At 36.4% G+C, this 12,348-nt stretch overlaps 1 protein-coding gene across 1 annotated transcript in view; it reads right to left on the bottom strand.

Moving 5' to 3' along the window:
• Positions 1-295: 295 nt before the first annotated feature.
• LOC135688791 (nucleolar protein 4) overlaps positions 296-12,348 on the bottom strand; it is a 35,159-nt gene continuing 23,106 nt past the window's right edge. Inside the window, exons 4-11 of the mRNA XM_065205802.2 lie at positions 12,175-12,307; positions 9,426-9,698; positions 9,010-9,095; positions 7,913-8,089; positions 6,974-7,186; positions 5,907-5,954; positions 4,598-4,745; positions 296-3,265 (exon numbers count right to left, since the gene is read on the bottom strand). Coding sequence (XP_065061874.2) covers positions 3,063-3,265; positions 4,598-4,745; positions 5,907-5,954; positions 6,974-7,186; positions 7,913-8,089; positions 9,010-9,095; positions 9,426-9,698; positions 12,175-12,307 — 1,281 coding nt within the window. The 3' untranslated portion in view covers positions 296-3,062. The remainder of the gene's footprint in view (positions 3,266-4,597; positions 4,746-5,906; positions 5,955-6,973; positions 7,187-7,912; positions 8,090-9,009; positions 9,096-9,425; positions 9,699-12,174; positions 12,308-12,348) is intronic.

Here is a 12,348-nt window from a genome sequence, read left to right on the forward strand (position 1 = left end):
ATTTTCTAAAAGGGGTTTTTCCGGCGTTCTAGAGGGCGTGACCTCAAAAAATTTTCGACCACACCCATTTCAGCCCCTCCACTTTTAGACTGGTGCGTGGCCCCTGGCGCCTTGAACTTCAAAGTGGTGAGTGAGACATAACAATGTTTTATTATCAAATTTTGAAGGAAAAACCACGAGTAAGCACCAAAAGGGTTGCGGAGTAGGGCAGTGGTGAGAGAGGCGGAGGAGAAAAGAAAATGAGTTGAGAGAAAAGGGTGAAATCAGAGCAAGAGAACAAAAAACAAACAGGAGATTTTATTTAGATTGTAATTGTTTATTGTGTCAACAGGTGGCAATCGATACAGAATTTAAATATGACACTACTGACTACGAGATTGTGTAAACGTGCTTAAAGCAAGCCTGAAAATCAGTAAATCTTTACGGAAAGAAAACAAAAAGTTTTATTTCACTTCAACACACCACAAATTACGATACTATAGTTCCACAGGTCAAACAACATTTCTTAATCACTGCATAACACTTTTTAAACAATCCATGGTAACAAGCAAACGAATAAAATAATTCGATAACATTTAGGATAAAGGACTCGCGTTAACAACATCCGAGTCTACGTTAGTTAATTTTTTTCAAAGTTGAAGTTGTTTGTAACTATGGAAATGCTTACCAGAATGCTTTGCGTGAGCAACGTCGCGTAGCTAACCTGTTTATTGAGAATTACTTTTCCTGCTGGATTTTGGGTGCACCGATTGCTAAGAAGGTTTCAAAAGAAACAATGAACCTTTCGAAAACAATTTTTGTGACTTTCTTCCGAGAGGGGGCAATCTACTGGGGACATTGAGGGCTTAAACACCCCTTTGAGCGCTACTACAGTCTAAAATGACATCACCATCTTCAAAACATTCTGTCAGCACATACGGATTGGACGTTTCAAAAACTGACGCACACAAGTGCTAAAATTAAAAAGACAATGAGATTTTAAAGCTATCTTTTAATTTATAGACATCTATGTAATTTTGAAACTGTTTGCAATGAACTATTATTATATCTAAACTCTACTATCATACAATAAATAAATAATATAGGCTATGGACAATAGCAATCTTTAACATACGACTTAAACCTTTAGGCCTTCTGGACAAGTGGCAGAGACAACATCGATGCTTTAAGTTTTCTAACTCACCCTTCGGGCCACTATAATCGACAAAATAGGATCGTAACGGCATTGGTGCCGATTATTTTAATCTAAAAATCTGCTTTTGCAGGGACAATATACGCCATGCTTGATAAAAGGTTTGGCTAAACGTAAATCAGGTCCTCAATTATGGCAAATGGGTGACTAAGTGACAGGAACAATAATACTATGTTGCTCAAAGTGAAGGGGAATAACTGGGCTTTTCAAAAAAGTTCAAGTATTCACATTTGAATGCCATAAAATCGAGTCTGCTGCCTCTGCCTTTCATACTTTTAAATACATTTTCTCAGACAACGTTTTTCATTACATGACATGTAACTTGCAATAATTGCATGAGAGGCCACGACGTCATGCCGTGATTGCTACAGTAACCCCCGGTTGCTTGACAGTTGAGAGGAATTACTGGTAGGCGAAGATCGTGGAAGATGGGGGTTTATAACATCATATATTAGCTGACCGTGAGAAAGTAGCAATAAGAAAAGTTATTAGTGAGGGTGGTTATATGGATTTGAGGTTATTCGCGCAATCACGGAGTACGTTAACAGTATCTTCAGAATTTGCACTAGAGAATGATGAAATAAATTATTGAAATATGTCAAATACATCAGAAAAAGTTAAATTAAACGATGATAAATGACGAGCAACGTAAACATTGTTTAATGAGATCCGGTTGAAAACCAAGCCAACAATCACAAATTTAAATAAGAGGAATCTTTTCAAACGCATGCAAACAATTGGTTCTGAACAATATTCAACATCGTGAAATATGAGGTGATGCAATTATCTTTTCAAATAAAGAAATTTCTTATTAAAAAATCACAGAATGGAAATTGCATTTTTTTATCCGTTGAGCGAAATATTCGTTAAAAACGCCTATATTAATGTAACTAGTCAAGGTAGCACTTCCATGAACGAAGGGAAGGTATTGTTTTCATTAAAAATATGGGGGATGTATTTGAAACGATTAGAATCATGAGGAAAGGGGGGTGAAAGGGAAATTTGAATGGAAAATTGCTATGTATTTTTGTTTCTAACGTTTCCAAATTATAATGTTTTCTTTAAAAACGGATTTCGTTTTCTCAGCAGTGCCGCCAGAAAGCAGAACAGCCTTGTATTTCAGCAAAGAATCAAATATATAATCCTGGAAACAAGCATCTCTCATCGTAGGTTAGCTATAAGGAATTCATTTGAACTATTGATTTCAAATAGACACTAGTTATCAGAAAACAATTTACAATACATACTAGTTCAGTGGATTGGAACCAGGAACTGCGAAGCTATTGTAAGAGTGAGGTGGAATGCCGAAGAGGTATAGAGTTATCAAAATAAACGCTACTCAAAGAATGGTGGACTTGGGGAAGATAAATAACGGCACTTATGCTCTTCTTGACGACATGAAACATATTTGGCCTCTTTTCCTAATCAATGCATGCACTTTTGATAAACAAAAATTTGACTTCCTTTACTCGACAGCTTTAAGATTCTTTTAGTAATGAGGACCAATAATTCGGTTCCATATATTTTTACTTCGAAACAAAATTACTGGTACCATTTGCCTTCACTACCTATCCCTCAGATTCGTTCTGTATCCATCACGATCCGTAGAAAAATTTCTTTAGAAAAGAAAAGACCAGTCACCTAACAATGATAACAATGGGTGGTGCGTTTAAGTACCCACCCGGATAATTGCTGACCAGTTCCTGGCACAACCGCTTCATCCCCGTTTGCGGGCAATACATAATTTAGTGAATTATCACAAACCCTTTTAGGAACAGATCATAGTTTCTTGATCGAATCAACTACCGATACTCTCTTTCTAGAACTTTCAACCTAAGTTACCTGGCAACACCGTAACATGCTTTGAAGATTATGACTGTTGTTGTTGCTGCTGCTGCCCATAATACTGCTCACTCTGCCTGAGAAGGTTTTCCAGTTCATCGGCTGATCTGTAAAGGAACGCGGCCGACTCCCTGTAGCCAGTGATCAGCTGTCGAACTGCAGATATTTCACTTGATGATAGCTTGACTGGTGGGGTCCTACTTGTGGATGAAAATGGCAGGTGTTTTTGTCCTGTGAAAGAAATAGAGATAAGAATTCACGAGAATTAATATTACACAGAGAACTATAAAGGTAATAAACACGGGTAGATCTTTAAACCTGTCCTGTGCTATGGGAGTGAGGCTTGGACAATATCAGCAGAATTGAAGAAGCGCCTGTCAAGCTGTGAGATGTGGTTCTTAAGGAAGATGATGGAAATACCGTGCACAGACAAGACGAGCAACGAAGAAGTTCTTGCAAGAGCAGGTGTAAATGGAAGGCTTCTTAGACTGATGTGCTTCTTGGGAATGTGCTTCGGAAAGAGGGACTTGATAACTTAGCACTTACTGGACGGACAGAGGAGAAGACAAGCAGGGGAAGGCAGAGAATACTGTGGATGAATAGCCAAGCTGGATGGATCCAAGAAAATGGTACAACAATCAAGGAGACATAACTAACACACATGACTAAGAATAGAGAATTGTGGCAAAGCAGGATCGCCAAAGTCTCATGATATGGTACCAAAGAGAGGGAGAGGGAGAGATCTTTGAACGCCCTGCTGATTTGTTTTGTTTTGAAAAAGATACCTGTTTCCGGTAAAAATACCGACACCGTACCCCTTTTCCAAAAACACGATTTGTTGCAAAGTTACATATCATAGCTTTCGAATAACTGGACCACACCGATCTTCTTAACTTTGCAAAAAACCACATTGTTCGGAAGGGAATACGGGGTTTCAGTATGAAAAATTAAGTTCATTTTACCAAAACTTTTGGCAGGCATTGTAAATGAGTTGTTGTTAATGCTGACTGAAATGAAATGAACCATAGCTATCTGAAATGAATCCATCGGCAGGGATTATCAATATCTCGGAGGAAGTTGCTAACAACGAACATGATTAGTTGCCCAAAAAACTAAACTTTCTTCTGTCAATGTATCACTAATTCGTTCTCAAACCCAATTTAAATCAACCGATAGGTGATGATATGATACATTAATAAAATGATATATTATCGTTACTTCTAATTGTAGTATTGATTATAAAGAGGCTGAGAGAATATATAGATAGAATAGTTTAGACGACATCAAATATAGTTGTTGATAATACCCGTCACCGTCGTAGACAGTTGGTGATAGCATACTACAAAGGGAAATGGGCAACTGGGCAACGTCTTAAGTTAACTCATTCATGGTTGAGAATAGTATGGATGAGTTACGACTGCCACATAGACTGCAATGAGCCAATACGGGCAGTGGAAATATAAAGACTTGCGAAATTAGGAATTGAACGTGGGAATAAAAGTGACAAAATCAACTTCCAGCCTAAAAAAGAACAGATAAAAAAGTGTGGGTAACCATATTTACCATGTCTATCGTGCAAATGTGGGTGGCTCACATGATTCTGTAGTGACTGTCTCTCGGAGCTTTTTGAAATGACGGAATCATCTAGGTCATATTTCCCGCGTTTCGAAACCTCCTGGGACTCGTTGAAGCATGCTTGTGAAAGGATATTCTGTGAAAATAGAGACGTTGAAAGTACGGTAAAACCAAGTTTTGTGGGAGACATTTCGTGACCAGTACACAAAATTGTAACTGCGATTGGAAAACAACGTTCTAAAACGTTCAAAATCTAGCTCAAAAACTACAGGGGGTCAATAACTATAAAAATTACAATGGACAGTGGTAAGACAGCAATCCTCCACAGCAGCGGTCACATTTTTTTGATGACCACATTATACGCGAGATTTTGTGTTATAATGGATTTCAAAGTGCGATTTCGCAAAAGATATATTGTTCAAGTTTTTTACTTTAGGCCACAAAACCTGGAAGAGCACCATCAAAAACTTCTTAAAATGCAAAGTAAGCTAAACATCTAAATTGATAAAGCAAGAGAAATAACTGAATTACTGTTGTTTTTATGCCTGGCTCAAAGATTGTAAAACAAAAATTATAGTAGAAAGATTCTGTGCTCATGTGACCATATCTCAGCCAATTTGTAACAAAATAATCGTTACAGATATCTTTATCCATAAAATGAAACATGCAAAGTAGAAAACATGTTTACTTCAACACTGGCTTAAAATGACTTTGCAGGAAAACTATTTTTTAAATTCCTAAACAAATTTAATGTGACTAGTGGATGATGAATTCGTAATTGCTCATAATTTGAGATTCCAATTTTCAAATTATGTTTTTATACTATATTTTTAAAACTATTTCAATTTTCAGGCTGTTTCAGGTCTCAGGTTCTTGGTGATAAGATGGGAGTCTTATTTAAACATCTGAGGAAGCAGGTTCTTGAAACATAAGGCTGAAGGCGGTCAAAGTTTCACCCTGAGCGATTTTTGCGGTCAACCTTGAAAACTGCTTAAATGACATTATTTCATTGCTTTTTATGAACGTGGAATTAAGAAGCGTACATAAAAAATTAACATGTTGTTACAAATTGACTTATTTTTCGCCTTTTATCACTGTTACCTGGTCTCGGTTCTGAAGTTGATGAACCATGCCAAAACAACAACCTACTAACAAACATTAAATTTTTCATTGGTTCTAACTCATCCAATTTCCAAACATATTTGAATGGTTTTGAACATTAAGAGGTACTTGATAATGCTCTTTCAGGCCATGCAGTCCATATTGAAATATTCTAAAATACTATTTAAATACTTACGTTGACTTCTCCGAGCTGATTGGTAGGTATATGGCCGCTGTTTGTAGACTAGAAAATGTAAGAAGAGACATTGTTATTGTAACACGTGCTTTAAAACGTATAACACAAAGTGAATATAGGAACTAATGCAAGGTTGAATGGATTTGTTATGGAATGACGTAGTTCTCATTCAACAAGCTATGACTTCATTTACGATACAGGGAGGGACAGAAAATGAAAAAGACTTGGCAGTGAGGGCTGGGAAGTCATCATCTTTATGCTTAGTGTTCTTATTCAGACGAATAAGGACTTGGTAGGTTTGCCAGCATAGCAGATGGCCAAGAACTTGGTTAAGTTAGGAGAATGCTACATAGAAGAACACACTGTAGCTGAACACCAAAGCACAGCCTACAAATATCAGAAGCAACTACGAAATAATAGAAGAAGAAAAGCAAATTGTGTTTTTAGACAAAACAGAGCCAACCTTATCGGCTTATCAACCATGCCAAAAAATGTACTCAGCACCCAAAGGAAACACAGGCAGGTAGCATCTAGTGTTATACAATGAATAACAGTGGAGATCGATCACAGGCGTATATATATTGTCAGTCAATCGATTGCTGCAACCGTAATGCGTTTGTGAAGAGATTGCATTTTTGTTGATCAATTTAGCATCTGCAAATCTCTGCTTAGCTAAGGGTTGACAGGACCTATATGAATAGATCGCTGTACTACAGTAAAGGGCTCGTACAACAGCAGGTTCACTACAAGAGGCACTTCCTCTACATATGAACACCATACAGAAACTTCAAACTTCAAACTTCAAACTGTTTGCAACTTCAAAAAGAAATATAGCTTAGCTTTTTCGAAGGGAAATTAGCTGCAGGAGCAATCCTTTGTTTATGTAATGAGGAGGACAACAACCTCTTTTTTAAAACAATAGAAAATCACTGGGACTAGAAGGGTAATCGCCTACCTAGTTAATACGTAAAAAGGCCGTGTTTTGGAGGGAATCTCTGTGTAACCCTTTCTGCCCCTTTTGGTGCTCTAGTGCCCAAAGGGGATCCACAAAAACAAGATGGCCTTACCATGCTTTCCGCAGTACGTTTTGTCGGCTCCTTCAACCTGCTTGATCTGCGACATGACTTCAAATAAGTGCGAATTCTCTTCCTTGCTCGGTCACTAAATTCTGGGAACTGTCTCTGACAAGACACAATTATGGCGTTGATTTTCTCTTTTGGCTGCTTCGATATTGGCACCAGCCGATCAAGATTCTCGTCAACGAACAGTCGTACAAACATCTAGGTATAAATTTGCAAAATAACGATTAAATGTCGTTAGAGCAAAATTCATGACATCTTATATGAAATATATAATTTTTGGAGCAGAAGGTGAGTTTTTAAAAACCAGACAGTTTTGCAAAGAGTTGACAGGTAAAAAGATAGAATTCTAAGAAGATAAAGAAAAGAGATTGGACGGCAAATTCATTGAAAAAGCATGTTTTAAAAGGATAGTTCTATAATATCAGGCTTTTAGAACCCAATACCTTTACAGAGGTCTGGGGCAAAATCTGAGATGAGGCCGCAGGTGACGTCATAATAACTGTAAATAGCCACAGTGAAATAAACTAAGGCTATGTCTTTAATTGATATAGAAATACGATTAAAAACTCATAAGTAGTATATCATTTCAATTTGCAGATATTTCCTTCTACCAAAACTTTTTAAAAAACTTGATTTATAAAATAATGTCGTTTTTTAACTTTGCTGTGCATCAAAAAGTTGGTATATAAGTCAGGTGCTAGTTGGTTCAGCAAAAAATAACAGAAAACCTTTAAAAGGCTAGGTACAAAGGAATACTATCCAACAACCTCTAGCGAAATTGCATTAGGTTTGACTGTTGGCATCTAACGCGTCTAAGAATAAAAAGTTTGATACACGCTCAAAACAAGCGCAAGTTGAAGAAATATTGAAAACTTAAACACTTACGCATTTATTTTTAAATTACAAATGGTTTGCCTAACTTACGTTGAAAGCTTTTAGCCTCTCTGGGTTTATTTCCGAAGAAGAGGTTGTTTTCTTCCCCTCGAGGTCATTTTCTTCAAGATCATCATCGTCATCGTCGTCATTATCATCATCATCGTCTTTAGCTGCTGGCGAGCTTGCATTCACGTTGTTCATAATCTCGTTCAGATTTGGTGGCTCCTACAAGATCGAGGCTGGCTAATAAATTCTGCTACTAAGCAAAGCCATTAGCTTAAAAGAAATGTTGATTCGAATCAGTTGATTTAAAAGACAAATTTCAAAATATTTAATAATAACACACGTGGAAATGGCATCGTTTCTAAAATTCATGGAAATTAACAACATCCCACAGATAATAAAGCTACCACAATTGAAATATTAAGTGAGGGAAATCAAAGGCTCTCTTTAGACAATTACAAAATCTTTGTTTACGTCAGGTGGTGACCAACACTCTATAAAATACTCTTTTTTATTGTAAGGCGAAGATGGAGCTTCGCAGTTACCAATCATCTCTGGTTCAGCCAACAAGCGTCTTGAGCTTTTTTTCAAATTAACATGATATGAAACTAAAAACAGACCCGGTCATCTAAAAACGGAAAGCAATTATGAATAATGCCTTTTTCAGAGAATAAAAACCATTCTCCACCAGGTTGATAATGCATAATTTATTCATGCACGTGAATTATTAAGTGGATTCTATCATATCCTTGAGGAAAATCAGACAAAATTATCCTAGCGAACAGATTTAGATTTAAGGACACTGAACTTTCAATACGAGGCTGAAAATATTCACGCCTAAGAACTGATATTTAATACGAGGCTCTATACACATTTTCTTAGGCATTGCTTAAATTTGGTTTATTGTGATATGGGGTTTCTGAAAAAGTGTTTATTGATAGAATTGATAAATATTTTCAAAACCTTGAAAACTCATTTAAACATTTCAACTACCTGTAGCTGGGAAGTTATTTTTTTTTAAATTTTACAGTACTTCCTAGATCGAATTATGCAACTCAGCATGAGCAAATTATGACAATAAAATGCAATGTAATTATGATAATTATGCCAATATGCAGATTATGCAGCGAATATCAACTCACTCTTATTACTGGCTCCAGGTTAGCAGTAGTCCCATTTGTAGTTTGGTCATCTAAAAGTTTGTTGTTTTTTTCTGCGATCGCGTTGTCTGCAAAAAATCAAATTCGTAAACGATTTCCATTGCAAAGAACACTTATTAACAAACAGAACGATAAGAATAATGATGCTTGATACGATATATTTTCGTAACTTTTGGCTGACAATCCTAAGAGTAAAAACATCGGATAAAATTTTTAGTCACCAAAGAATACGCATAATATGATATTAATTAGAATAAATTGGTGGAAATGAACGAATCGCACTGTTGCCAAGGTTTTGTGTTTCTAAATTGCTTCATGTTAGATATCTGAAACTTAAAAATAGAATTAAAACCTTCAAGTAAAATGAAACAAGAGCCGAAAATATGATAAAGGCATACTTATGCTTCGACATGTGCCAGGGAGAGTAATGCCATGTCGCACTAAGAATTTTTCAACCCAGCCACTCGATGCCTTGAATTCTGGGCATTCAGGCTGTATCAGCAATAGTGCTTGTTTCTGCAGCATCTCTCGGGTCACGTTCACCCTATTCTCTTGGAACTTCTTCACCCAGTTCAGCAATCTTTCGTCAGTCTCGGTTGAGTAGCTCAGCCTTCTTCCGCTTCCTGATGGCTTCATTCTCTCTTTTTTCAAAGCAGTTGGTTTTGATGCAACTGCAAATAGGAAACAAAATCAGTTTATCATGATATTTCCTTTAAATTTCGCGGTACCATCAAGGACCGACGGTGTTATGCAACCCCTTGACCCGAATATAATTTTCATATCTATGCTTTATAAACATAGACCTTTGCTTTGAATGAGAAAGAAGGTGAAAGATTCGACTATAAATTAGATAACACATCATACAGGGTTGCCATTTGGCCGTTCTGACGGTCAAAAAACCTCCAATCTGGCCGTTTTACAAAGCTGTTGGCCGTCGAAAATTGATTTGGCTGAAAAAGCAAAAGTTGGCCGAATTTTGGCCACATGTTGAAAGCAACAAAAATACAAAGAAAACGACAATTTTTGCACAAAGAAATACGAAACATTCTGTTAAAATAATCTCAAAAATGCAAGAAATAAAATAAAGATAACGGAAAATTGAAATTGAAAGCAAGTGAGAGCTTTTGTAACAAACAACGCCAATTTTGATTACACTATAACTCAAAGGAATTAGCCAAAATGTAAATTTTTGTATATTTTGTTTGGCTGGCCGAAGTTGGCCGACAAGCGTAGAATATTTGGCCGCCAACCATATCAAGCATCTGGCAACCCTGACATCATATTTCTGCACAATAACAATTTGCAGGACTGTACATGCACTAAAATGACCTTTAGTTTGAATAAAAAGGCCTTCAAATAATTGGTTTGCCTAGGAACCATAGATTATTATACGGATTGGGGGGCCAAATCCATGGTTCCTAGGATCTGGTCAACATGATTTCTTATGGTTCAAAGTAAAGTTATGAAAATTATGTGAGGGGGAGGGGGGGGGGGTTGAAGTTAGAACCTGAATAGAATTATTTTTTCTCTACCATTCCATATCAGAAACATAATCCACTCAGCTAAGCTTCTAGCAGACAAAGATGACAGAGTAATGACGTCAGAAAAATCTATTTTTAGAAATATCACCCTGTATCATACAATATGAAGAAACACCATTAATTACATTTAAATGTGCAAAACTGGCAAAATCTACAACTGATAAGAAGGAGAACATTTTGCAATTACGCTCTTTAGATTAACTTAAATTTCATTTCAGTGTATTTTTTATATTTGTTTGCTTGCAGTCTTTTAAAACGTTTCAATTTTGTCTGAAATATCAACCCCCCTCTGAGGAACTAATTTTATTGTCGATTTGCAATAATTCAAGACACCAATTTTTTTTACACTAGGGGGCTGCCCCCTTGCCCCCTTGCTATGCTACTTGGTAGGACAGGTTTTTCCCTCTATCAAATCACTTCAAATTGCAGTGGGTTAAAACTACCTCTGCCAGTTGGTAACATGTTCAACCAACTTTTCACAATTAAAAGTATTCAATGGTGCTCTTTTATGTTATGTGGTCCAAAGTTGAATATTCAAAAAGGCATATTTTCATGGTAAATTTTCAAAAAGGCCACTTTAAAGCTTTTTGCCATCAACCTCTAGGAGCATTTTGGGAGATGGAATCGGATTTCATTTTGCCTTTAATAGCTCTATGTGAATGGAATTTTTATGATTAAGTTAGCAACGGACTAGGTTAACACAGATGGCAGAAAAAAAGAATACAGAAAAAATTTATTACTAGGTAAATCCAAACACAATAAGACTATAAATTAAAGTAAGAACTTTTCAATTTTACTCTACAATCATTTTCCTATACAGCTCTTCACTATCAACCATATAAGATACATATGAAAAGCAGAATTGGTTCACATCAAAATACTAAGGGGGACAGTTAATATATGTTACCAAGAGTCACTAAGCTAAATGAGAAAAGAGAAACAAAAAGAAATACCATCATTGAAAATGAAAGGTTGGGTTGGTTAGGTCACTTGATGACACTTTGATAGGCAAATACCAGTCAAGTTAGCCTTTTATGAATCACTGCAACAAGCATGTAGAAAGGGAGATGCCAGAAAGGCTTAGATCCCCAGGGGGCTTATCAAATATTCAGGCTTCTAATGCAGGCACTGCAGAGCGTCGAGAAAAGTGGGGTCTAAAAAAGGTGGGAGAGGGGCTATAATCAAATCAAAATGGGCATCACTGATGATGCATTTCTTATTATTTTACAATTTTGCTAAAGCCATTACTCCACCCCCTGCTCCACCCACCCCCTGCTCCATGGTGTCAACAGGGGGCCTGAAAAGAGAGAGGGACTTAATAGAGAGCAGGGTTAATCTGGAAAATATTTGTCAGCTATTTAATGGTTTATTTTGGTTTAACATAGAATATTTGTAAAGGAAGAGAAAACATCTATAAACAACATAAATAAGTGATTAGGAATAAATAAGAGCTTACTATGAATACTGATAGGATGACCCCCTGATTGCAATGATGGAGGTGACAACGATAACAATTATGATAATTTTGACAATGATTATCATGATGCTGAATGCCCATTCAAAAAAATATGCAAGAAAATTGATTTGGAAAAAAATAACAAATTACCTTTACTTGGAAAGCTGTTTTTGTTCCTTTCAAATGGTGGTACACTTGTCACAGTTTCTGCTGGCTTATCTTCCTCTTTCACCAAAAAAGAATTCTTTTGGTTTTCATCTTCAATAGAGTTTGGACTATCAGTCTGAAAGAAGAAAAACATTATTAAACAACACGTCTGCAATT

The sequence above is a fragment of the Rhopilema esculentum genome, chromosome 9 (genome assembly GCF_057945365.1).
Source record: "Rhopilema esculentum isolate cy_ngs chromosome 9, ASM5794536v1, whole genome shotgun sequence".
NCBI lineage: Eukaryota > Metazoa > Cnidaria > Scyphozoa > Rhizostomeae > Rhizostomatidae > Rhopilema > Rhopilema esculentum.